Source organism: Drosophila montana, unplaced genomic scaffold (assembly GCF_035044405.1).
Source record: "Drosophila montana isolate Dmon_TW-CO22-7 unplaced genomic scaffold, ASM3504440v1 contig_3733_1, whole genome shotgun sequence".
Classification (NCBI taxonomy): domain Eukaryota; kingdom Metazoa; phylum Arthropoda; class Insecta; order Diptera; family Drosophilidae; genus Drosophila; species Drosophila montana.
Window position 1 is genome coordinate 272,216 of NW_026998620.1, and position 25,751 is coordinate 297,966.

The 25,751-nt window shown below is 42.1% G+C and overlaps 7 protein-coding genes across 10 annotated transcripts in view; 3 read left to right on the forward strand and 4 right to left on the reverse strand.

Moving 5' to 3' along the window:
* Positions 1-1,288: 1,288 nt before the first annotated feature.
* Positions 1,289-2,401, forward strand: LOC135436636 (valacyclovir hydrolase). Its single transcript, XM_064694306.1, has one exon. The coding sequence runs from the start codon at positions 1,513-1,515 to the stop codon at positions 2,350-2,352; it is 840 nt and encodes a 279-aa protein (XP_064550376.1). The 5' UTR covers positions 1,289-1,512; the 3' UTR covers positions 2,353-2,401.
* On the reverse strand, positions 2,380-3,070 carry Pebp1 (Phosphatidylethanolamine-binding protein 1). The gene is made up of 2 exons (XM_064694308.1): positions 2,624-3,070; positions 2,380-2,563 (listed from the first exon to the last, which is right to left on the reverse strand). Exons 1-2 carry the CDS (start codon positions 3,016-3,018, stop codon positions 2,428-2,430), a joined length of 531 nt encoding a protein of 176 aa, XP_064550378.1. The 5' UTR covers positions 3,019-3,070; the 3' UTR covers positions 2,380-2,427.
* A 75-nt stretch (positions 3,071-3,145) lies between these two features.
* LOC135436637 (protein D3) lies at positions 3,146-4,071 on the reverse strand. The gene is made up of 2 exons (XM_064694307.1): positions 3,440-4,071; positions 3,146-3,390 (listed from the first exon to the last, which is right to left on the reverse strand). The coding sequence occupies exons 1-2, from the start codon at positions 3,844-3,846 to the stop codon at positions 3,252-3,254; spliced, it is 546 nt and encodes a 181-aa protein (XP_064550377.1). The 5' UTR covers positions 3,847-4,071; the 3' UTR covers positions 3,146-3,251.
* A 254-nt stretch (positions 4,072-4,325) lies between these two features.
* AP-2mu (adaptor protein complex 2, mu subunit) lies at positions 4,326-6,388 on the reverse strand. The gene is made up of 3 exons (XM_064694303.1): positions 6,058-6,388; positions 5,533-5,971; positions 4,326-5,474 (listed from the first exon to the last, which is right to left on the reverse strand). Exons 1-3 carry the CDS (start codon positions 6,232-6,234, stop codon positions 4,777-4,779), a joined length of 1,314 nt encoding a protein of 437 aa, XP_064550373.1. The 5' UTR covers positions 6,235-6,388; the 3' UTR covers positions 4,326-4,776.
* An 82-nt stretch (positions 6,389-6,470) lies between these two features.
* On the forward strand, positions 6,471-7,831 carry Rpn7 (regulatory particle non-ATPase 7). Its single transcript, XM_064694305.1, has one exon. The coding sequence runs from the start codon at positions 6,566-6,568 to the stop codon at positions 7,733-7,735; it is 1,170 nt and encodes a 389-aa protein (XP_064550375.1). The 5' UTR covers positions 6,471-6,565; the 3' UTR covers positions 7,736-7,831.
* The window catches only part of LOC135436632 (broad-complex core protein isoforms 1/2/3/4/5), a 48,860-nt gene continuing 30,880 nt past the window's right edge, over positions 7,772-25,751 (reverse strand). Inside the window, exons 1-3 of one of the 3 annotated variants that reach the window (XM_064694301.1) lie at positions 23,915-24,119; positions 11,800-12,687; positions 7,772-8,829 (exon numbers count right to left, since the gene is read on the reverse strand). In XM_064694301.1, the coding sequence (XP_064550371.1) occupies positions 8,153-8,829; positions 11,800-12,687; positions 23,915-24,119 (1,770 nt within the window). In that variant the 3' untranslated portion in view covers positions 7,772-8,152. Of the gene's footprint in view, positions 8,830-9,329; positions 10,521-11,799; positions 12,688-23,914; positions 24,120-25,751 lie in introns of those variants that run through there. The other 2 variants (XM_064694300.1, XM_064694302.1) reach the window with 2 other exon arrangements.
* LOC135436640 (uncharacterized) lies at positions 24,785-25,731 on the forward strand. 2 transcript variants are annotated; one of them, XM_064694309.1, is made up of 2 exons: positions 24,785-24,824; positions 25,394-25,731. In XM_064694309.1, exons 1-2 carry the CDS (start codon positions 24,800-24,802, stop codon positions 25,546-25,548), a joined length of 180 nt encoding a protein of 59 aa, XP_064550379.1. In that variant the 5' UTR covers positions 24,785-24,799; the 3' UTR covers positions 25,549-25,731. The 2 variants fall into 2 exon arrangements, with proteins under 2 accessions (XP_064550379.1, XP_064550380.1); XM_064694310.1 differs by lacking the exon at positions 24,785-24,824 and adding an exon at positions 25,076-25,326.

Genomic DNA, 25,751 nt, shown 5'->3' on the forward strand with positions numbered 1-25,751 from the left:
TAGGCTACGAATAAGCCCGACTGCCGTGTGTAGGGCATCAGAATGCCAAAAATTAAAAGCTCCCTTACTTCGACGAGCCATGCATATGCGTACTACTAACATACATATGCACACACACACAGGCACACACAAGCACAAAGAAGCACACTCACACACATGCGTAATGAGCGCAGAACACGCAGGTTCATAACCTGCACCACTCGAAGCGTATTAGAAGGGACAGAATATGTATGTACATACACTTATACAGGGACGTCTAGGACGACCCGTGTAAATGCCTTGACATTTATTACACACACTTCACAACTTCGACAGCTCAGCGTCAAATTCGATTTGCATTTGCTGCGTGTGTGTGTGTGTATGAGTTAATGTCTGTGTGGGCTGTGTGTGTGGGCTATTTGTGGGTTCGCTTGACCACATGCGTCTCTTTTAAGGGGAACTCTTGCGTTAATCGCGTATAGTATGCAGTTTTGCACGAATCTTGGAAGGCCGACACGATTATATTTTATGTACATACGAATGTGCATGCATCTGCACATATTCTTCGGCATTGAAATCACGCACTAACCAGAATGTATTTAAATTTTATTTTAATTATTTTCCATTTCGGGCGCAATGTCGAGCAGAATTAAATTCACAAAATCGCGCTGTCCTTTCGGACGCTCGAACAGACTGCTGCAATGTGCTGCAGCGACTGAGTGCTCTCATAGCAAGTAGCTTTGAAACGAGTGCAGACAGGGTGATTCGGGCGAGTGGCTACAGCTGAATGCGGCTCCTTTAACAACTTGCTATAAAATGTTATAATTATGGCAATTTTATTTGCAATGTATGGCATGCAGTTGGGCATGTAAATTAAGTCACTGAAACTAATTGATATATAAAATCATTGCATATTTATGTGATGTGCAATAAGAACACAAGCATTTTCTTAATTCCAATTTATGTTGAAACTTTGAAATTAATGCATACTTTCGTGCGTCATAAAAATCGCTAACTCTTGCCATACACATTTGTGGATTTAAATTGGGCAATATATAATAGTCATGAAGTGGCCAAGATCCGAAAGGCTATGTTTGAGTTATGGGTGAATTTATATGATTATGTATACAAATGATTTAATGTTTACAAATAGAAGTTTGAAATGGCGTTGCACACTAATAACAGCCCTGTATACCATTTTTGAATACAATTAGTCATCAGTGTTAATAACGGTTCAACTATATTCATAGTTATCGAACCAGTGCTGTAAAGCTTTACGCAGCAAGAGCTGAAAACAACAAACAAAACGCAAAAAGCTTGCCGGACGGGAATCTCCGCTACCCGCCGAAAGATTACAGCTGTGCGATTTATCAGAGCGCTTATCGAACACTTTACAAGGCACCTGTGTGCGCACCTCTGTGCACCTGTGTATGTGTATTTACACAAACAAGAATGAAAACGCGCTAATTTAAAGTGCACTTGAAGCGGACGATTTGACTAAAGTTGATTTTGTTAATACCAGCTCCTTACGTAATGCTCTCAGGCACTCAACTGAGCCGTCTGGCTGCAGGTCGTCTATTGCCCGGATTGGCCAGACGTGCGCACACGGAGCGCAAGGTGCAGGTCAAAGATGCCGGTGACTTGCACATTGTCGAATGCGGCAGCGGATCGCGCAGTTTGCTGCTGATGCCCGGCGCTCTGGGCTCGGCCTGGACGGACTTTAGGCCACAAATCGAGCAGCTGCCCAGTCTGCTGCCGGATCACACGATAATTGCCTGGGATCCGCCGGGCTATGGGAAGTCGGTGCCGCCGCAACGCAAGTTCGGACTGGAGTTCTTTCGCAAGGATGCCGAGGCAGCCGTTAATCTGATGCGTGCCCTGAACAGACCCAAGTTCTCCATCCTCGGCTGGAGCGATGGCGGCATCACAGCCCTAATAGTCGCGGGACGTCATGCCGATGCCGTGGAAAAGCTGGCCATTTGGGGTGCCGGCGCCTATTTGAATGCGGACGAGGTGAAGGCGCTGCAAGCGATCCGCGACGTAGCCAAATGGTCACCACGCATGCGCGAACCCATGGAACGGGTGTACGGAGCTGAACGCTTCGCCCAGCTGTGGGCGGAGTGGGTGGACGCCGCTTGTGATTTCTATGCGAAGCGCGACGGCGACTTTTGCCGCACGGAAGTCGGACAAGTGAAGGCGCCGACATTTATACTGCACGGCAAAAAGGATCCGATGATTGCGGCCGAGCATGTGCCCTGGCTAAAGCAGCGATTGCCGCAGGCGCGCTACCACGAGTTTCCCGACGGCAAGCACAACATCCATCTGCGCTACGCCGAGGAGTTCAATCAGCTCATCGCCGACTTCTTCAAATAACAGAAGGGAAATAAAGCCGTAGCCAGGTTTTTGCTTATGGAAAAGTTTATTTTGCTTTGTGATTTGATTTGTTGCTTATTTGATCAGGGCGCGAATGGTGGGCACATAGTCGTCGTACTGCGCCTGGAAGAAGTTGCCGGCAACGGGCGTGCCAAAGCTGTATTTGGCCACATAGTCGCGGATCTTGACGTTGAGGCGGCCCTCCAGGGTGCTAAAAGGCAGGCATAAATAAAAGATGGGAAAAGTTGGGATATATTTGAGGCGGACTCACGTCTTGGAGATGAACTTGTCGCTGGTGATCTTGTCGCCCTGCTTGAACACGAAGAAGACGTAGCGATGCAGACCGCTGCCCTCGGCGGGGCCGGCGCCGACGTATTCGGCCAGCACCTGGCCGTCGGCGACCTTGTTGCCGGGAATGTTGATGACGGCCCAGTGCAGCACCTCGCGCATCTTGGGATCGGTGCGGCTGGGCGCATCGGGATCGACCATGAGCAGTGTGTACAAAGCGCCTGCTTCGGCATCCCAGCTAACTGTGGGCTGATCCTTCACCTGTGTCGGCGTTAGTTCCTTGCCCAGATCCACCTGTGCGCCGGACGGATAGGTAACCGTCGCTTTAGCCTTGGGCTTCTCGTCAACAATGTCGGGAATAATGCCGCTGGTGTCCATGTTCCTCTCTGTCTGGCGTTAAAGCAGTGACTCTGGCCTCGATGGTCGCGCGTACGCTATTTATCGATCCGGCGGACGGCGCTTCCGCTGCCAAGTCATCGTGCCTAGATAAAGATAAAGATACAGATAACTAAGACACACTGACTCCCAGCTGATAGGGGCCCGGTTGACTTTATTGGCATGAAGAACGACTACAGCATAATAAATATGATATATTTTTGGAGCGCAGCCGCCTAGCCGGTTATCTCCTTGTTCCGTATGGGCACATAGTCATCGTATTGCGCCTCATAGAAGTTGCCGGCAATGGGCTTGCCCAATCCGTGCTTAGCCGCAAACTCCCGGGCACTGAAGTTCAGCCGTCCCTGGCGAGTGCTGCAATCGAAATCAATATAAAACCCTTTTGGAGGAATCATTTACGCACCGTCTGTCTATGTGCAGCGACTCCTCGATCCTTTGGCTTTGGCGGTACAGCAGGAATATATAGCGATGCAGTCCGGTGCCTTGTGGCGGACCCGACCCAACGTACTCAACCAAAGTTTGGCCCTCGTTTAGCTGGTTGCCCGGTATATTGACCACGGCCCAGTGCAAGATCTCGCGGAACTTGGGCTCCGCGCGACTGGGCGCATCGGGATCCACCATCAGCAGCGTGTGCAGAGCAGAATCATCGCCTTCCTCCTCCTCGGAGTTCCAGGTCACAAGCGGCTCGTCCTTCACCTGGGTGGGCGTCAGTTCGTTGCCTTCCTGGACAGCGAGCTGGCCCGCATAGTTGACCTTCAGCTTGTCCTGGGGCGGCGCCTCATCGACCACATCGGGCACAAGAGCATTCATTTTTTCCGTCCGTCTTTTACTGACCAATATAAAATCACAGCGCGGCCCGATACCGATTTTCGTTATCGCCTCTGGTAATTTCGTAATTCGATATGATGATTCAGACAATTGATAAGGCAAAGCCGGACAGGCTACAAATACATATATATATATATATATATACGTATATAATTCCAATTAATTAATATCCAACCAAGAACGCAAGCAAACAAAATTTCCAGGCCTGGTGACAACTATCGTCTGTTTAAATCTAAAATGAACTTTGTTCAGCTCAAGTTTTCCAGATAGTGCCATGCACACGGCCACAGTCGAATATTTTATATATATATATACACTTTAAAGATATCTTTATATATGTGTATAGAGCTCTCCATTCAATCGATATTGTAGCTGTGTGCATTTATCATTTGGTTCCTAATTAACTTTAGCCGGGCCAGAGTCTATGTACATATATAAAACCAGTTGACACACATCTCAACTATCAACTATTTGAAGAGTCGCGCTCTTTATTTATTTGAGTATATGCATATCTTGCTATTTATTTATTAAACAATTCGAACAACATTTTGAATATCAATATTATTAGCGCTCTTTAGACAGTTTTTGGTCTACCAAATACATAGGGGCAACATTTAATATAATAATACAAATCATAAAGAGTAGAAATTATGTGAGTGAGATTTTTAGACGCGCGTTGTATAATAAAATTACATAATATAATATTGTAAATAATAATATAATATAATGGTATGTCCGTTGCGGTTGTGCCTATATATAGGATATAGGATATAGGAGGGGCCTAAATTTTGGAATATGCGACAACATTTGTTCAATTCGATTGAGAGAATTGGCAAAATGGCTTTCAATTCTCTTCAATATTTTGTCGTCCATGTGATACACTTGCTCGGCTGGCTTCTGGGCCTTCCAACTTTAACAGCGGGTTTCGTAGAGACCGCTGCGTCCGATGTAACGCACCCATTTGACCACATCGTGATCGGAGTAGTTGAGCTTGGGCTCGAACACTTTCAGGTAGCGCACCTTGAAACCGGATGGCGCGAATGGCACCTCGAAGTTCATCGATATGGGCGGTCGCGTCCATTTCTTTTTGGTATCCGTTTCGAGCAGTTCAATTTCAGCCGAGAGCTGCGTTTCCTTCATGCCGGCCATTCGTTTTATTTTCCACACAATCGCATTCTCCGAAGCCTTGTACTTGGCCTTGCCTTTCAGGCAAATCAACTGCACGCCCGAGGTGTTGAGCGGTGTGGGAATTTTCACCTCGATCTTCTGGCCAAGCAGCGAGGGCTTAAAGTTCGACTTGAGCACGACCTTTGCCTCCATTTTGGTGCGGCCCACCTCTCGGACCAGGGGTATCACACGGAATGGCAGCGATATGTCTTTCGTGGTACGATAGCGCATCAGCTCGAATTCACCGTCCGGCGGTATAAAGCTAATCGAGTGCTCCGTTTCAAATTTGCTCAGCTTGACGCATTGATGGAACTGGCAGTCGTCAATTACCACCACCGGCTTGCCGGAGCGCGATGTCTCCGCCTCCGAATTGCCCGAGAGGCCCCTGCCCTTGGATTCCATGACGATTTTATCGTTGATTCCAAACTTGCACTCGGGCATGCCTAAAAATCGAATTCAATTAATTATGTGGAAAAAGTGGATTAGCACACGGGGGCTCACCTGACAAATAGGACTTCATGACCACTTTGCCGGCAACGTGAGCCGATAGCACCTGACCCTGTGGACTCATCAGCAGATTAACATACTCGAGCACATCGAGAAACAGTTCGTTGCGTCGATATTTGATGCCCTCGCGTCGCCAGCCAATCTGGCCGGTGACCTGTGAGGTGATTTGCATTTGCTCCTCCTTGGTGGCCGACTTGATGCCCTGCTGCGTGATGAACGTTTTCAGTGTACCCGAGTCCGTATTCTGCGGATAACCAAAGTCCAATATCTCGTCCAGCAGCTCATAGATGAGCACAAAGTTATTCTTGATGTTCTCCTCGGAGATCTTACCAAAGTAAGACTGCATCACCTCAATGATCTTGAGCAAGAACTCAAATACCATCGCAGCATTTACATTTTGCTTGGTGACCGCCGCCAGCCAAATATTGGCACGCTAAAAAAAGAGCAGGAGAGGGGAGGAGAGGGGAGGGGAGAATTGGATTAGAGGCTGAGCAGACATCCGGTTGACGTGGCAAGTACCTTGATGTGGAAGAAGCTGGTTCTTGCAATGTTGGTCACCGGCGAGCGCACCTGCTGCCTGGCATGGATGACGTTGACTCGGAAAGCGTCGACGGCGTTGCGTCCGATATCATCGCGATAAACTCGGGAGATTAAAACCTCACCTTTGTGGTTGTAAACAAACAAACCACCAATCATTTTTGCGCTTTCTAGTTTCGGAAGCTAGCCTTACGAAAATTCGTACTCTACACGATTAGCACTAGGCGGAAAACCAAGAATTTTCCACAAATTTGGGGCCTCTTATCACTTTTCCACAAAAAATCAATTGTCTCGCACTCCCCTTTTTTTCGATAAGCAACTTTGCATCGCTACTATCGATAACAAATTGCTCAGGTTTTCAACACTGTTAAAATCATCGCAGCCAACTTTAGTTTGTACATGACTCTGCGGCTTTGACAAAAACATATTTCATCTTCACTCGGAAATAATTTCCCTGTTTGATTTAATCGAGACGTAAAGTTTAAACAAAATGCCTGCCGAAAACCTTGAAGAGCAGGGTCTGGAGAAGAATCCCAACCTGGATCTGGCACAGACAAAGTTCCTTCTAACGCTTGCGGAGCACAAACAAGATGTAGCACTCAAGACCAAATTGCTGGATGCAATCCGCGCCGACAATATGGCTCCATGGTACGAGCATATCTGCACTGAGCTGAACTGGAATGTGGACAAGGATTTGCTGGCACGTATGCGCGAACAAAATCGCATTGCAGTTGAACAATTGGACGCTGCCATTGAGGATGCCGAGAAGAATCTGGGCGAGATGGAGGTGCGCGAGGCCAATCTTAAGAAATCGGAGTACTTGTGCCGTATTGGTGACAAGGCAGCTGCCGAGACGGCCTTTCGCAAGACGTACGAGAAGACCGTGTCGTTGGGCCACCGCCTGGACATTGTCTTCCATTTAATTCGTCTGGGCCTGTTCTATTTGGATCATGATTTGATTACACGCAACATCGAGAAGGCAAAGTATCTGATCGAGGAGGGCGGCGACTGGGATCGTCGCAACCGCCTCAAGGTATACCAAGGCATCTATTCGGTTGCTATACGCGACTTCAAGGCGGCGGCCACCTTCTTCCTGGACACCGTCAGCACCTTTACCTCATACGAGCTCATGGACTATCCGACCTTCGTGCGCTACACCGTGTACGTGGCCATGATTGCGCTGCCCCGCAATGAGCTCCGCGAAAAGGTGGTCAAGGGCTCGGAGATTCAAGAAGTGCTGCACGGCCTACCCGATGTCAAGCAGTTCCTGTTCTCGCTATTCAACTGCCAGTACGAGCAGTTCTACGTGTATCTGGCGCAAGTCGAGAAGCAGCTACGTGCAGATTATCTTGTGCATCCGCATTATCGCTATTATGTGCGGGAGATGCGCATTCTGGGCTATACGCAACTGCTCGAGTCGTATCGCTCGCTCACGCTCCAGTATATGGCTGACTCGTTTGGCGTTACGGTTGACTACATCGATCAGGAGCTGGCACGTTTTATTGCGGCTGGACGCTTACATGCCAAGGTGGATCGCGTGGGCGGCATTGTGGAGACGAATCGGCCGGACAACAAGAACTGGCAGTATCAGGCGACCATTAAGCAGGGCGATCTTCTGCTCAATCGCATACAGAAGCTCAGCCGTGTTATAAATATTTAAGTTCATTCTGCTGTAGCATAGATATACTCATACACACCCAAGAACATATAAATTTTATTAAAAATTCAAGTTATTACAATGTAAAACTAAAATTAATTTGAAACGATACGACTTAATGCAGACCGCAGAAAATGGTTGGTTTTCTTAAATTCGCTAATCAAATGTGAGAACATTTGCATTTATTTATTAACTAAATTCTTTGGAATTTGTTTGGTATCGTTGTTTTTTTTTGTTTTTATTATTTGAGTATTATTGCATGCTTTCCGTTTGTACTTAAATTGGTCTTTAAATGTATATTTAAACCTCCTCAGTGAAAATACGCTAGGTGGCGTTTGCTTATCGAAATTTGCTGCCGTTGTTATCGGCTAATTGCAACGCTGGGTTCGCGCGCGTTTTAATCATTTCAAACGTACGATATCAGTGCACATCAGCCCCTTCGTTTTTGCACTTCCAATCGTGCTCTTTAGTAAGATCATTGCCAATATTGTCATTATCTGTTTGTTTGTTGTTGTTGTTAATGCAACTACGCGCCATGTCCTCCAGCGCAGCAGAGTTTCGAATACCGCAGTCGAGCGGTTCATCGCTTTCGTATTTAAGCGCCTCATTTGCCCGCTGCTGCTGTTGCTGCTGCTGCTGCTGATTGGCTTCTGCCGATGCCTTGGCCAGATCATGCAGATTCTGCACTACCTCATCTATAATAGGGGACCCCGGAGTAAGCGCGCCTGGTACCATAGCTATGGGTGGCAGAGCATTCAACCCGACCGGATTGTGACGTCGCATTGCGGCCAAATGATTCGTGCTCAAATTGATTAACGCATTCATCATGACCTTGTTGCGTTGATAGTCCTTGCGCAAATGCTGCCGTATCTCCGTGTGGCAGTGCTCGTTGTTAGTTACTATAATCTCGCCCGTGTCGGTCGTGGTTACTCGTGCCTTGCAATTAAATTTGCGCGACAGATTGCACTGCCAGTATTTTTTATCCTTACGCACGTACTGAATGCCAAAAGTGTGACCATCGTGGACCAGCAACGGTTTGCCGCGCTGACTCAGCATAAACTCGAGCTTGCCTTGAAACCAGTGTTCGCCGGGTGCGACTACAATATACACAAGATTGGCAGGATTGAGCGCATGTACATGTGTGTGTGTGTGCGTGTGTGTGTGTTCTAGATGTGTATGAGTGTAGGTTATGTTTGATGGCTGGACATTCACAAATGAGCCCCGTTATTATTATTGTCTCATGCTGACCCCAGGATGTAAGACTTACCTGACGCTACATTTAGACCCGTTTTTCTCAATGTCTAGTTTCGGTCTTGCCTCACAATATAGAGTTTTTGATTCAAAAAATTGCAAAATTGCGTTTTAAATAATTGCGTATGTAACAGAAGTTTGAGGAGACATTTTTTTTGATACTTTCCAACACAATCAAAAAAAAAAGGTGTGCCCAACTGGCAGACATTGAGAAATCCGAAATCCGGTATTTTACCAGGTCAATAAATTGATGTAAAGTTTGGTCATACGACGCATTAACTGGACATTGGGAAAACGCGCCAAGTTTGAGAGAAAAGTTGGGAATCGAATGTGAAAAGCGATCGCATTTGGTAGTATGTTTCATTTGGATTTGCATTTCCATTTTACATTCGATATACATGCCCGCATATGCACATATGTACATACGCAGGTAGTACTATATACATAGATGTACATAAATACAATCAAATTGAATTTCGTCTAAAAACACTAACTAAGCGCGGCTCCAGCCGCAATAAATTATCGTTGTCTTATTAACTAGAAACGGAGCCCTCTCAGATGTTCTCGATCTTAAAATTGTGACTGCCACTGCCGGGCGATATCGTTATGGAGTCAATGACGTGCGCCGTGCCCGCTGCACTCTCCGCCGATCCGTCCGCGCTCGCATTGATGTCCCCATGCCGCTGCTGCTCCGCTGACTGTGGCGGCGGCGGAGGAGGGGGACTCTTCATGCCCAGCGGCGACTCGGTCGCATGCATCGAGTGGCTGCTTCTGTTCGACTGCGGACTCTGCTGCTGCTGCATCTGCGCGGGCGAAAGAGGCAGCAGCGACGATCCTGGCCCAGCGACGCCCAGTTCCAGATGGTGGGGCGAATGTTGCTGCTGCTGCTGTTGCTGGTGATGATGTGGATGCGGCAAATGCATCAGATTCGGATTGTGCATTATGTTTTGTATGACGCTGTTGGACGGCGGAGGAGGAGGAGGAGGAGGCGGCTGCGTCGGCGGCGGACCATTATCCATGCCATGCTGCTCCATGCTGACGTGCGACGAGTTGTGATGCTGCACGAGCAGATTGGGCAGCGCCTGTGTCAGATGATGATGATGATGATGATGGTTGGCTGGCGACGCTGGCGTCTGGTTAGCGAATATATTGGCGCCCAGCCGAGCGCCAGATCCATGGTTCATTTCCACGACGGCTGCTGCCGGCGCAGACGTTACATGGCTGCCCTCAGAGACGTTGTAGCTCGCCTGGCCGGGATTAGGATTGGGCGTAACTGTCACCGAGTTACCGGCATTGCCGGAGCCGGCGCCGCCGCCGCCATTGCCGCGCATATGGGGCATGTGATTGTGAACGCCGGTGGCGGATATAATCCGGCCCAGATGCGTTATGCAGCGCGCCCGGCACATGCTGATGCGATAGGACTTGCACAGCCAGTAGGTCTTCATGCCCTGCTGCGTGGCGACCGTGTTGTTGCGATTGAAAACGCAATTGCCGTGCAGCAAAGATGTTGTGGACAACATGACCATGTTGCTGCCATCTGAATCCATCCAAATTTGGGTGCAGCGTCCGCAACAAAATATACGTACAATTTTTGGAAGATTAGTGGGGCAAATCTTGCGGGTTAACCCAAATAATATTGCTTAACGCCTAGACGGGGAGGATGTTATGTACAAGGAGAGGCTACATAAATTCGTTTTGGGTAAAATTTATTGGCGTTCGGTTGGGCAAAGCATGTCCAGGCAGCGAGCTGTGCAGATAACGCTGGTTAATCCAGAGATGGAAACCACGCGCGCACGTGAAACACAAGTGAATTTAAAAGTAATAAGTTCCTATTCGGTTTAGATATGACAAGTATCATCGGGTTGGCTTAAAGAACGGTTTCCATCCCTGTTTTAAGCTAATCTTAACACTTTGGGTTAGTAATAAGAGATGGAAACCACGTGTGCGCGTGAAATATAAGTGAATTTAAATGTGATAAGTTCCTATTCGGTTTATATCGTCGAGTTGGCTTAAAGTCCGGTTTCCATCCCTGTTGTTATAAAATATTAACACGGTGGGTTAGTAATAAGAGATGGAAACCACTCACGCACGTGAAATACAAGTGAATTTAAATGTGATAAGTTCCCATTTTGTACATATATAACAAGTATCGACTATCATCGTCGGGTTGGCTTCAAGCCCGGTTTCCATCCCTGTTTTTAGCCAATATTAACACTGTGGGCTAGTTATAGGAGATGGAAATCACGTGCGCACGTGAAATACAAGTGAATTCAAATGTAATAAGTTCCTATTCGGTTTATATATGACAACTATCGACTATCATCGTTAAGTTGGTTTAAAGCCCGGTTTCCATCCCTGTTTTCAAGCCAATATTAACACTGTGGGTTAGTAGCAATAAGATATGGAAACCACTCACGCACTTGAAATACAAGTGAATTCAAATGTGATAAGTTCCTATTTGGTTTATATCGTCGAATTGGCTTTAAGCCCGGTTTCCATCCCTGTTTTAAGCTAATCTTAACATTGTGGGTTAGTAATAAGAGATGGAAACCACGTGAGCGCGTGAAATACAAGTGAATTCAAATGTGATAAGTTCATCGTCGAATTGGCTTAAAGCCCGGTTTCCATCCCTGTTTTTTAGCCAATATTAACACTGTGGGTTAGTAGTAATAGGTGGGCATGGGTAATACGTGATGGATGCGGGTGAACCAAAGGATTATTAACTAAAATCGAGAACGCATGCAACAGAGAGACAGAGAGAGACAGAGAGAGAGAGAGAGAGAGAGATGTGTGTGGATAGATAAAGTGGCACCTACTTGATGGTATGTCCATGTGATTGGCAAAGTTCTTGGAGTAGTCGCTGGGCATATAGAGGTCATTGGGATATTCGGTGGCGGGGCCAACGTTGATGCCCAGGCTGCCCCCGCAGCTGCTCCCGCTCCCGCTGCCGCCGCCATTGATCTGGCCCAGCCCGGACAGATTGCTGGAGCTGCTGGCGGCGCCGCTGCTGCTGTTGCTCGCCTTGTAGAAGTTATTGTAGTCCAGATTGAAGGCCGGCGCAAATGGATTGCGCAGCGATCCAGCAGCTGTCGCAGCTCCTGCTGCACTGCCGCTCGCTGCGGCCTGATGGGACTCCGCCTCGCGCTTCAGGCTGCCCATATCGTAGCGTGGCGGCTCCACCATGGAAATGTGCGGTATGGGCGGCAGAAAGAATTCCTCGGCATTCAAGGGATTCTCCATTCCGCCGCCGCCGCTGTCCGCATTGTCGATGCTCTCGCCGGGCTGCTCTGTCAGGGATCTGCGCAGCTGCTTGCGCGAGTAAATGGACAGGGAATCGCTGCTGAATTCTGCCGGAGCCGGTCGCTTGCTCTGCATATACAGGGGCAAGCCCGCATCCGAACGACTTCCACCCGGCGAGCTCGTCGGCGTGCGCGAGTTGCCCTTGGGCTCAGCCTGATCCGCATCCGTCTTGGTTTGGCTGCTGGCGCTGCTGCTGCTGTTGGGCTCGGCGGCGGCATTTGTCTTCTCGGAGGCGCTGGAGCCGGGCGGCGGGCTGTTCGAGTTGGTCGCCAGCCCCTTGATCTGCAGCAGCTGGCCAATCTTCATGAAGGACTGCAGCTCCGTGTGCTTGACATTGACGACGCCCTGGTACATAAACTCCAGCAGCTCGCACATAATATTGAAGCTCACATCTTTGAGTATGACTGGAAGATGCATAGAAAATTGGCCACAAATTAGAAACACAAGTTGATTAGATTGTATTACGTTCTATATTTATTTATACATATTTTTTGATGCGACTCGAAAACATCATCAACATCAACATCAGCCCGAAAGGAGGTCACATTCATAGTGGAGATGTTATCATCGAAACGTTCAAATACTAAATCAATACATAAAAAAACATATACACACAGCTACGATAAGAAATCTGAACAAAACTTAAATATAAAAAAATACTCAACAACAACAACAAGGGGCAATAATTATTAAATAAGTAGCATGTCATATCATCGCCGGCAACTTTCGACACGGCCTATGGAAACTGTCCGGACTATTTTCTGTTTCTGTTTCTGCTGCTCTCGGCACAGTGGTCCACATAGCTTGACCCGGAGGCCAGCAGCAAGTATGCTAATTAGAATCTAATATTATTTCAGTTAAAGCTCTTTTAAGCTCCTAAAGAAAACTTTCCTTTTTTAGGAAAATGTGCTTTAAATAAGCATAAACTTTGAACATTTATTCATCATATCAAAATGGATAACAAATCAAAAGGTTTTCATTTCATATATTTACTACTCGGAAAAAGCTCTTTTAAGCTCCTAAGGAAAGCTTTCTTTTTCAAGCAAACTCTGCTTTAATCGAGAATAAACTTTGAACATTTATTCTTCCACACATCAAAAGGTTGACCCGGAGGCCATCAGAAAATATGCTAATTAGAATCTAATATTATTTCATATATTTACTACTCGGAAAAAGCTCTTTTAAGGTCCTAGGAAAGCTTTCTTTTTCAAGAAAAATAAGCTTTAATCGATAATTAACTGGACAAAGATCCAACTGGCAAAAAAGACTCACATAACTTCTTTTTTAAAAATGATTTTTATTTTCCTAAATATGCTAATTAGAATCTAATATCATTTCTTATATTTATATATTTATATTTAGTGATCAGTAAAAGCTCTTCTCAGCTCCTAAAGAAAGCTATCTTTATCAAGGAAAGTGTGCTTTAATCGAGAATGAACTTTTGAACATTTATTTTCTAACATATCGAAATGAATATCAAATCAAAAAGTTGACCCAGAGGCCAGCTAGAAAATGTGCTCATTAGAATCTAATATCATTTCATATATTTAGTGCTCAGTAAAAGCTCTTTTAAGCGCCTAAAGAAAGTTTTCCTTTTCAAGGAAAGTTTATTTTAATCAAGAATTAACTGGATAAAGCACCAACTGGCAAATGGGAATCAAGAAACCCAAGCTAAGCCTTTTTTTTTAAATTATTCTTCAACATATCAAAATGAGTATCAAATCAAATATGATTCTGATATAACTTGAAATAGTTGATGATCTTTGTGCACCAAAGTTGATGCTATGGTAAACACATAATTTTAATTAACAACAAAATGAGATTATGTCCGATTTTCAGAATAAAGTTTAAATATGTGTAGTCAAATTTGAGCCCAACTTTGATTTCTTTAAGTTCGACCTTAAGCTGGAATGTTCCATAAGGAAACCTATTCGATCCACTATGCCGCATCTCAATGTGCTGTCATCAACATCTAGTTAAAATAAAAACAATATTATCACTTGTTCTCAATAACAATATTCTATATAGTATATAGTATATATATGAAATCGAGCGAACTGGTCAACTGTTGCTTAATCTCATCTGGACACTCGACGCCGTCATCTATCCCGTGCTCGTATCTGCGACTCGTATCTGTGCGTCGCCACGTCCGTGTTTGCAAGTATTGCAAAGATCAAAATCCGGGCAATACTACCTATCTATATATATATATATATATGCAGGCTGTAACCCTCAATCGATCTCGCAAAACCTTATGCATGAGCCGGTCGGCTGATCCCCAATAGATACGCGCGCAAAATAGATGTCAGCTAATCATATTGAAAACTTATTTTCAATCAAACATAGTCTATAATCGATCTGCGCTTATCAGCGATAAATACAAATATATATATATATATATACATAGAGAGAGAGGGAGAGAGAGACGCACAAAGAGATCCACAGACACAGCATGATCGAATCTTCGAGTCATATAAATCTACATTCTGTAGATAAACTTTGTCTAAAGTTCACGGAGAACGTGATAAATACGCGTAGCATGCTGTGCTGTGCTCTGTTGATAAGAAGAACCAAAAAATCTACAAGCACAATTCGGGCTGACGATCAACGATCCTCAATTGTTGCCGGTTGCTGGTTGTGTATGCTTAAAATATTATGTACAAATGTGCATAAATATATGAATAAATATATGTATGTACATACCCATGTTTTCTGTTTTATGCCTGAACCCCGCTGATCTCTACTGATATCGCTCCACGGCTAAAGATCGCCACAGCAGGCGAAGCAGAGCAGAGCAGAGTAACAGATCGCCATGCAGGAAAGTTGCTTACGATATATATTTAAGTCGGTTACGATATATAGATCAGATCTGATCTGATCTATACTGATATCGCTCCACAGCTATAGATCGCCACGCGGAGCAGCAAAGCACAGCTCGTCCTCTATGCAGGACAGTTACGGTATATATATTTAAGCTGATCTGATCTGATCTCTACTGATCTCTACTTGCCCCACAGCTATAGATCACAGGCGGAGCAGAGCAGAGCACAGCACACAGCTTTCCACAAAGGACAGTCGGTTACGATATATATTACTTGATCTGATCTGATCTGATCTCTACCGATCATATCTGATCTCTAATGATATTGCCCCACAGCTAAAAATCGCCATAGATCTGTTACGATATATATTAGTTGATCTGATCTGATCTGATCTCTACTGATCATATCTGATCTCTAATGATCATATCTGATCTCTAATGATATTGCCCCACAGCTAAAGATCGCCATAGATCTGTTACGATATATATTAGTTGATCTGATCTGATCTCTACTGATCACAACTATAGATCGCCATTGATCGCCCTTCATGCAGTTCAGTCTGTTGCGATATATATTTAAGTTGATCTGATCTAAGCTGATCTGATCTGATCTTTACTGATCTCCACACGCCCCACAGCTGTATAGTATGCCATAAAAGGCAGTCAGTCCTCGATATATATTTAAGTTAATCTGATCTCATCTGATCTGATCTCTTCTGATCTCGCCACAGCTATAGATCGCCTGTTGGAGCAGCAGAACATAGCTCGCAATAAGGGACAGTCTGTAACGATATATATATAAGCTGATTTGATCTGATCTCTACTGATCTCTAGTCGCAGCTATAGATCGCCACAGCAGGCGGAGGAGAGCACAGCAAACAGCTCGCTCGACTTTCAGGACAGTTACGATATATGTATGTATATATAAGCTGATCTGATCTGATATGATCTCTACTGATCTCGGCACAGCTATAGATCATCACAGATCGCCCGCCATAAAGGACAGTCAGTTACGATATATATTTATTCATATTATTTCAGATCTCATCTGACCTGATCTGATCTCTACTGATCTCGCCTTAGCTATAGATCGCCAGTTGGAACAGAGCACTGCTCGCCATAGAGGACAGTTACGATATATATTTAAGTTGATCAAATCTCATCTGACCTGATCTGATCTCTATTGATATTGCCCCACAGCTATAGATCGCCACAGATCGCTCGCCATGCGGGACATTCAGTTCTCGATATATATATTTAAGTTGATCTGATCTAATATCTCCAGCTATAGATCGGCACAGCAGGCGGAGCAGAGCAGAGCAGACAGTCTGCCATGCAGGAAAGTCAGTTACGATATACTTTATTTGAGTTCTATTTGTTTTTTTGTGCCCACACCCATTGTGAATGAACACGCCCACTTGGAGCTGGCGACGACCAATAAGATTGCAGTCGATCGCTTTTGAAGGCAATTTTATTTTATGATTATGATAAATGTTTATCGAATCAGAACGCCAATTGGTTTGGGTTTTCGTTTTTGTTTTTGTCGTCGCATGTGCCTTGTGCTGGAGTGGGCTGTCGCGTTTCGACAATGTCGACTAACTGGCACTAACATTCATAAATAAATGTTATCTCGAAACGCCATATTAATCAGGTAGTCGTAGTGTTAGTGTTAGTGTTAGTCTACCACCTGAGTAAAGGTGAGACGAGCGTTTCTCCTTGATATATTGTATCACTATCCCCCATCAAGGATATTTAGTCTAGTAGAACTTATTAAACATATATATGTATATATAGTATATATATATATGACTGATTGATTAATTATTAGAGTAGTAATCGCTTGTGATGTAAATATAGCTGGCTTTTGGAAAATGCCTTGGAAAGATGGAAAGGTCGTCGCAAACCGTTTTTTCTTAACTCTTATTGACTTTTTTATTATTATTATTATTTATTGATTTATTATTCATTATTCATTATTAATTATTCATTATTTATTATTCATTATTCATTATTCATTTATATTAATTATTATTTATCTATTATTTATTATTTATTAGTTATTATTTATTGTTTATTATTTACTTATTTATTTATTTATTATTTATTAGTCATTACTCATTATCATTATTATCTCCCGCACCTGGGTGAAAAATTGAGATGGAAGGTTTTATTCCTTCAATCGGCTTCATACTCAATTTCTGTCCTCTAGACAAAAAGATTAATGAATGAATACGTGTTTATTTAATTTCGGAAAATCAGTCATCAATGATTATATAATTATATATACTTATGCATATATAGGATTCTTCATATATGTCTATACTTTCGTAGGACTTGTTGGTTTTTTCTAGTCTTTTAATTAACCCATAATACCCAAGCTTGGGCATATTTGGGCTAAGCTGTTTGAACGTATTTGGGCATTAGCCAAGGAATTAGCCGATAAGTAAATCTATTTGTTGCTACTGCCTTTTGACTCATAAATTACGAGTATTTGTCAACACAAGAGCTCAATAAAAACTAAAGAAATTTCATATGCTCAATGTCAAAGTCTGATATTATATGATACACTTATAAAATGTACTCCCGGTAAAATACGTAACAAACGACCAATGACAGCTGAAAGACAGAGGCGTACTTACAAAGGGTAAGGCGAAAAAACACGAGAAAGAAGGCACGCCGAAGATATAATACCCTTGCAAAAAAGTTTTCCATGCCAAAACCTAGTTTTCAACCGATCGTTCCTATGGCAGCTATATGATATAGTAGTCGGATGTAAATAAGATTTTGCATAAATATAGGGAACATAGTAAAACTTATAACTGGCAAGTTTGGTTAAGATATCTTGAAAAACAAAAAAGTTTTCCATACAACAAATTAATTTTCGACCGATCGTTCCTATGGCACCTATATGATATAGTGATCCGATGTTGATAGGATTTTACAAATATATGAGGAGCATAATAAAACTAATAAATGCAGAATTTGGACAAGATATCTTGATAAACAAAAAAGTTTTTCATACAAGAACCTACTTTCGACCGATCATTCCTATGGCAGCTATATGATATAGTGGTCCGATGTAAATAAGATTTTGCTTAAATCTAGGGAACATAGTGAAAGTTTTAAATGGACAGTTTGGTTAAGTTATCTTGAAAAACAAAAAAGTTTTCTATACAACAACTTAATTTTCGACCGATCCTTCCTATGGCAGCTATATGATATAGTGATCCGATGTTGATAGGATTTTACAAATATATGAGGAGCATAATAAAACTTGTAAATGCCGAGTTGCGTCAAGATATCTCAATAAACAAAAAAGTTTTTCGTACAAGAACCAATTTAGCTGTATGATATAGTGGTCCGATCCAGCTGGTTTTGACATATGTACTGCGTGTAACAGAAAGAGAGACTTCTGCAAAGTTTCATAAAGATAGCTTTAAAACTGAGAGACTAGCCGGACATGGCTATATCGACTCGGCTGTTGATACTGATCAAGAATATATATACTTTATGGGGTCGGAGATTCCTCCTTCTATGCGTTACACATTTCACGACAATATTAAAATACCCTCCGCAAGGGTATAAAAAAAGAGGAGAACTTAATGCAGAATGAGTCAAATAATGCTCTTAATTGTCCAAAACTAAAACTAAAAGTATTTTTATAAATTTAGATAAACCTCCATTTAGTACCCCTATTGAAGTTGGAGGCGCTTCCTGAATACGCCGTCCCTGCTACTGGTTTCTGGGCACAAGTATAGCCATGGGCCATAAAAATAACATTGAGTTTGATATTTACGACAAGTTCACCCGGTCGATATTATATTATCTTCATTTATTGCGGCTAATATCAGCAACAGCCGCCCGATCCCTGCCTGGGGAGCACTTGAAGAGGAAACACGACTCGGGTTCTCGTCTGGCTCTGTAATTGTATTTGGGGGTTTATTAAGTGCCAATAGTGCCACGGGCAGGCGGCTGTGCGTCTTATCTGCCCAACTGGCCATAAGTCGAAAAATCTTATTTTACGATTTAAAATTATACTAAAACAAAAAAGGAACAAAAAACTGATAAACACTCGAGCTCATACTTATTGGGTGTTTATGCCAATAATAAAAATAAAATTGGAAAATAGATAATATACGAGGATTAGCGTTGTCCGGAGCCAACAAAATGGCGTAGATATTAGAAGTGGCCCAGCTCTTTAAGTATTCTGTATATATCGATCGCAACACGGCAACAACTGGAACAACTGGAACAACGACGTATATCAATATATATACAATACGGCAATTCATATCGATACGGTAACCGGCTCGAGTCTCCGAGCACACCCTAATCAATATCTCGAAAAGGTCTTCGAGTGCCTGCGGTCTAGAGATGGGCGCGTGTCACGACTTATTGATAGATAAATTAATTTATTAGACCTCGAAATTGTTAATCAGTTTCTATATATTTATCATCTTGAAAGCTTAATTTTTCTTTCTTTCTTCCTTTTAATTCAATTTAAAAACTCTCACGATGTTTGATTTTTGACACGAACACGTCGTGTTGTTTTGACACGAGTGCAGAAGAAAAATACACGAAAAATAGTTCGCGACTTATTGATAAAATAAATGCATTGCATAGTTAAATGAATTTAGACGGTTTCCGAGTTATTAGACCTCCAGACAAGACTGTCAAACTAAAATTATTAAATTTTTATTAAATTAATGAATAATAAAATTTGGTACATTGTATCGAAATTGTTAATGATATTGCATAATTTGCTCTTTTCATATAAAGCTTCCTTTTGTTTCAATTTAAATTTTTTATGATTGAATTCTTTCTCATTTTTCTAGTTTCTGTAAGATCTAACTCTGCGATATTTGTTTTTTGACACGAACACGTCGTGTCGTGAACACGTCACGCACCCAGCTCTATTTTGGACACTCGAAGTGCACACGAAAAATAGTTAACGACTTATTGAAAAAATGAATGCATTTCATAGATAAAATAATTAATATATATATATATATTTTTTTTTTGTTAGAGTCAACTAAAAATTGGTAAGGTCGCAAAGAACCAACATTTTAAATTAGTGAAGGATAAAATTGTGCATATTTTATCGCAATTGTTAAATATCTTTTTATATTTTCTATTTTGATATAAAGCTTCCTTTTAATTCGATTAAATATTTTTTAAGACTGATTTCTTTCACATATTCCCAGTTTCTGTTTCTCTTACGATGTTTGTCTTTGTTGACACGAACACGTCGTGTTGATTGGACACGACACGACACGACACGCAGCCAGCTCTATTTTATATTATTTATTTTGATATAAGCCTTCGTTTTAATTCAATTTAAACTTTTTAAGATTGAATTCTTTCTCATATTCCCAGTTTCTATTTCTCGCACGATGTTTGTCTTTTTGACACGAACACGTCGTGTTGATTGGACACGACACGACACGACACGACAAGACACGACACGACACGCACCCAGCTCTATTTTGGACACTCGGTAGTGCAGAAGTGCCGTTAGGCCCCGGACAATCGTCAACGGGCAACCAGTTGCTCCGAGTTGGGCAATAAATGATTGTCGAACGCGATAAAAAGATAAAATGTTTGACTTTTGTTGTTGTACAAGTTGCTGCTGCTGCTGTTCGTTGTTGTTTGTTGTTATTTAAGTGTAACACGCAGGAGCAACAACTACAACAACAACAACATCATTTGGCTTGTTAGCACCTAAACGCATTGTTTTTGTTGTATTATGACTTGGTTTATTTATAATTATTTTTACCCTAAAGCATTATTTATAGCCTATATTAATATTCTTTATCTTTGAAAATAATACTTATGGTGCTGTTCCCTTCTTGTTAATATACCCTTTACCCACTAAATATGGCGAAAAATAAGGGTATCCTGTTTATGTCTTAGTATATGTAACACACAAAAGGATGCCCACCCAGAAAAGTTATTTAAATGTACGCAATTTACGGAATTTAAAGATAATTTTGGGGGAATATTATTATCTCTAAAAATATAAAAACTGTTTGTCCTGACTTTTGTAAGACCTAGGAAAAATGCCTTCCTCCTTGATGGAAATGGGGCTCAAAGATTTGGTGGGTCAAATTTCGTGTTTAAATTCATTGCCAAGGATCTATACGAAAAATCATTTGAGACGTGTTTCACACTTTTCGCAGAATCCAAGCTTTCTCGGTGGAAAGTGCGATTCAAAGATTTTTTGGGCTAAGTTTTAAGTTTTTTTCCGTTTTGTTCAAACTTTTTTTCAAAGCTCTACTTAAGAATTTAATGAATACGCGTTTCAGTGATTTGGGAAATTTCACCCGCAACAGTGGAAAATTAGCGGAATACGCTTGCATGAAAGTTTTTTAGTTTACCGTTCATCCGTTTCAAAATCATTTTCAAAGTTATTTGAGGGAATTTATTTTATACGTGCCAAGGGCAAGGTCGGGGTATATCCGCTAGTTATATATATATATATATATACATATATATATATGAACAATCAAAAGTATATATATGTATATATATATATCTCTTTAACATCCAGTTTAAACTTAGCATATTACATTTGCCATGTTCAACACACAATAAACAATATTTTGGGATATTTGTACATTTACAGGGTATCTGCTAGTTGGCCAATTGCAACTTCCTTTTGTTGGTTTTGTTAGTGCTGTTGGTTTTGTTGTTAGGTAGCACATTTTCAGTGCTACTTGAAAGATAAAACATTGTTGTTTATTGCCGCTTGATCTGATAAAGCCACCGTGCAGCAGGCGTGTAGAACAAGCCAACGACGAGGCAGGCAACCCAACCCCAACCAGGCAAACGGGCAGCCGGGCAGGCGATATCATATCCATGAACAATTCCAGAGTCCATGCCCAATATCTAGGTTGAGTTGAGTTGAGCATTTGATGTACATTTGATGAGGTCAGCAACGCACCCAACTTGAAGTGGAGCTTCCTTATCAAGGGGAGCACTTCGCAGCGACGTCTGCGGAGTAAGAGTAGGAGTAGGAGTATGCCATATGGAGGCCCATGGATAGCTGCATCTGGAGACAACGTGGCGACAACTAACCAGGCAACAGCTCAATTGAGGATTATCAGCAACGATTTTTGATTTATCACTGGAACCCAAATAGATATATACTACACACTTTTGCCTTAGACGAAGTTGGGTTCTTGTTAACTCTTAAATGTGACATCGAAATTTATGATATGCTTGATTTATATCGAACACTGCACGGCCTGGCATCTGACAACTGACGGTCGTGCTTAGATAAAGTGACAGTTGGACAGGTCGACCGTGGACGGTGGGCAGGTGGAAGGTGGGCAAATGGAAGGTGGGCAGGTGGACGGTGGACAGCGGGCGTATCGGTGATAAAATTTCACTCTGTCGATAACTCGCAATCCGTGTACGGTAAAAGTTAAAACGTGGACGTGGGAGACTTTAATGTTGTCTATAAAGAAGGAACCGTTAGGAACTATCCGTAACAATTAAATACATATAATCTGCTCAATGATGATCGAGATGAACCCGTAAGAATTACAGACAACTCAAAAGATTTATTCCAGACAACACTTGATTTTTTAAAGATAATTCCATTAATTTAATACAATTCCTAGAATTTTTAGCAATGTTTCTTATGGAAGCTATATAAAAGTGCGGCTAGATTCACAGGAGAAAACTAGTTTGTTTTTAAAAATCGTGATTGTTTAAATTTCAGACAACTCTTGATGTTTTCAAGATCATTCCAATTAATATTCCAGGAGCTAATTTGGTGAAAATCCTAAAATTTGGATCAATATTTCTTATGGAAGCTATATAAAAATGTAGCTCGTTCCATAAGGAGAAAACAATTCTTTGTATACAAACCCGTGAATGTTTCAATTTCAGAAAACACTCGATTTTTTTAAGATTATTCCAATTGGGAGCTAATTTGATAAAAATTCTAGAATTTAAAGCAATTTTTCATAAGGAAACAGTATAACAATTTAGCTCGATCCATACGAGAAAATTATTCTTTTTATTCAAAATCATGAATGTTTGAATTTCTCTTATAAATATTCAGATCGGAATCCAATTCATTTTCTCTCCAGGGAATGCTTTTGTACAAAGAAAAGATAGATAAAAACGTCCACTTAATGGAGATAAATTTTTAGAAAAAACTTTACATAATTATTGGGACTAGCAAATTATCCGTTTAGTAGACAGTTTACTGTACATGCATTGCATGTACAAGCTTGGCGCGCCTTAAATTTCCCTTTTATATATTCAGATCCAATTTCAATATTCATTCTTCCTTCTTCAGGGAATGTTTTTGTACAAAGAATAGAGTCATAAAATCGTCCACCAAAGGGAGATTAATTTGTACAACAAATTTTAAGATAATTATAGGGACTCAAGTAAGCTGTCCGTTAGTTAGACAGTTTACTGTACATTCATGCCGAAGCTTGGCGCGCCTTAAATTTCCCTTTTGTATATTCAGATACAATTCCAAATTATTCCTTCGTCAGGGAAATGTTTTTGTACAAAGAAGAGAGTCATAAAAATGTCCCCCAAATGGAGATGAATTTGTAATTTTGGGACTACAAAAATGAGCCGGCGACTGAAGCTGTTCGCTCAAGGGAGATTTTACTGTACATTCAGGGCAAGGCTTGGCGCGCGGCGCCGCGTGAACATTTTGGGCAAACAAATGCTAAACAAATCGGAGCACACACTCAAAAAACAACTTGTGAAAAGAACGTGCCAATGATTAAATATCAACATACATATATACATATATTTAGAGAGCGCGTGTGTGTACTTACTGATCGGATGCTGGCAGGGATTGGTGGTGAATATCTCCTGGAAGTACGGACTGCATATGGCCAGGACGATTTTGTGGGCCTGCAGCAGCTTGCCGTCGCAGGCCAGCGTGACGTCCACCAGATCCCCGCGGTCGTACAGATTCTGGAAGCCGCTCGCAATATTGTCCTGGAAATTTTTCCAGCATAGCTTGAACTCATCGTCCATGGCGTGCGCCAATTGTCGTCGGCGGCGGCGGCCAGCTAGCAGGTGTTCCGGGCTGTATGTATTTATTTTTTTAGTATTTTTATTTGCCGTCTCTTTTTGGTAGACTTATTTGTAATTGTTTGCGTTTAAATGTGCAGAGAAATCTTGAGTCTGTGTTTTTTAATGATTCTTGTTTATTTGCTTTTGGCCGTGATTTGTTGGCTCGTGCACTTTGTGGCTGACATTCACAACTGATGCCACACAGAATGTCAGGTAGAACATAAACACAAAATATATATATATGTATGCAAAAGCACGCTCACGAGAGCCAAAACGCCGTCGCTGTCGCTTGATGCGAATGTAATTTGGTATTTTATTTAAACAGATGCTGCAAACAAATTTGTTTTGACGCGCACGAAACACGAACCGTCTGCGAGCACGGCCAGATTGACTTTGATTTCGGTTTTAATTAACACTTTTTGATTTGAAAACATTTTTTATCAGAAAAGCGTGAAATGGCAGCGGACGCTGTTTACGTTTCGGTTCGGTCGCCGTTTATGTCTGATAGAGAGAGAGAGAGAGCGAGCAAGAGAGAAGCTAGAAATCATGCGCACAAGCAAAACAGCTGATTAAACGGGCAGTGCTGTAAAAGGCGACAAACAGCGATGGCGGGTCTGACTAAATTCAAATGGTGAAATTGAATGAAATTTGTACTATATTTTAACAGTAAGTCAGTTTTCTTTATATTGATTTGTTTAGTATACACTCCCCATAAGTAAAGCGAAAAAACGGATATTCGATTGATTCAATCGATATTCGATACATTTCTCTGATAATATTTCCAGGCGCGGACTATAAAATTAAAAAGCGCCAGCAGTGCTGATTGATAAGCGCTTATCTAAATTTTGTAAACTCACCGACACAGTTCCGGCTGAGGTCGACTTAGCGTGTGCGCTGAAATCGTAGAGCCAAATAACCAATGCGGCCGAGACAGTAGTAGATAACGTGGCCGTGTATAACCCACTTTGTGTTTTAAACAAAAACAAAGAACTTCTTATCTGTGAATGCTTTGCACGTTAATTATATACACACCCAACCGTATATATGTGGATACCAATGCCAATTGGTCACCGGTTTGATTTCTCTGATTTAGTGCTTTAAAAACGTTCAACTGCTTTGGTACTAACGACATTTGATTATCTTTCTATTATAATGGGTGGTTGTTGTAGTAAGCAAACAAAGCAACTTTAACAACGATTATTCAAATAATTGAACTCCTTAATAATTTTCTTCAGGTTCTAGTAAATCGGTCGATTTGCCAGCTGTGCCGCCAGCGCCAGCTAAGCAGCGAGCCACAACCTTAGCGGAATTCCCAAGTACCCTTTCCAACAATAATTCCGGCATTTCTACATTGGGAGGAGCCACGAACAGAGCACTCGAAGAGGACTAGCAATAACAATGCAACTAATAAAGACCATACTACAAGTAATTTCAAGCAATAAGTGTTAAATATGCACCTAATTTGAATTAACATCAAATTTTCCTTTTTAAAACAAAAAGTTTAAGTAATGTAGTTGATATTTTGTGAAATATGCAGCAATAAATTATAATTATAAATATAGTGTATTCAAAATATTTTGGCAGAGCGCCAAA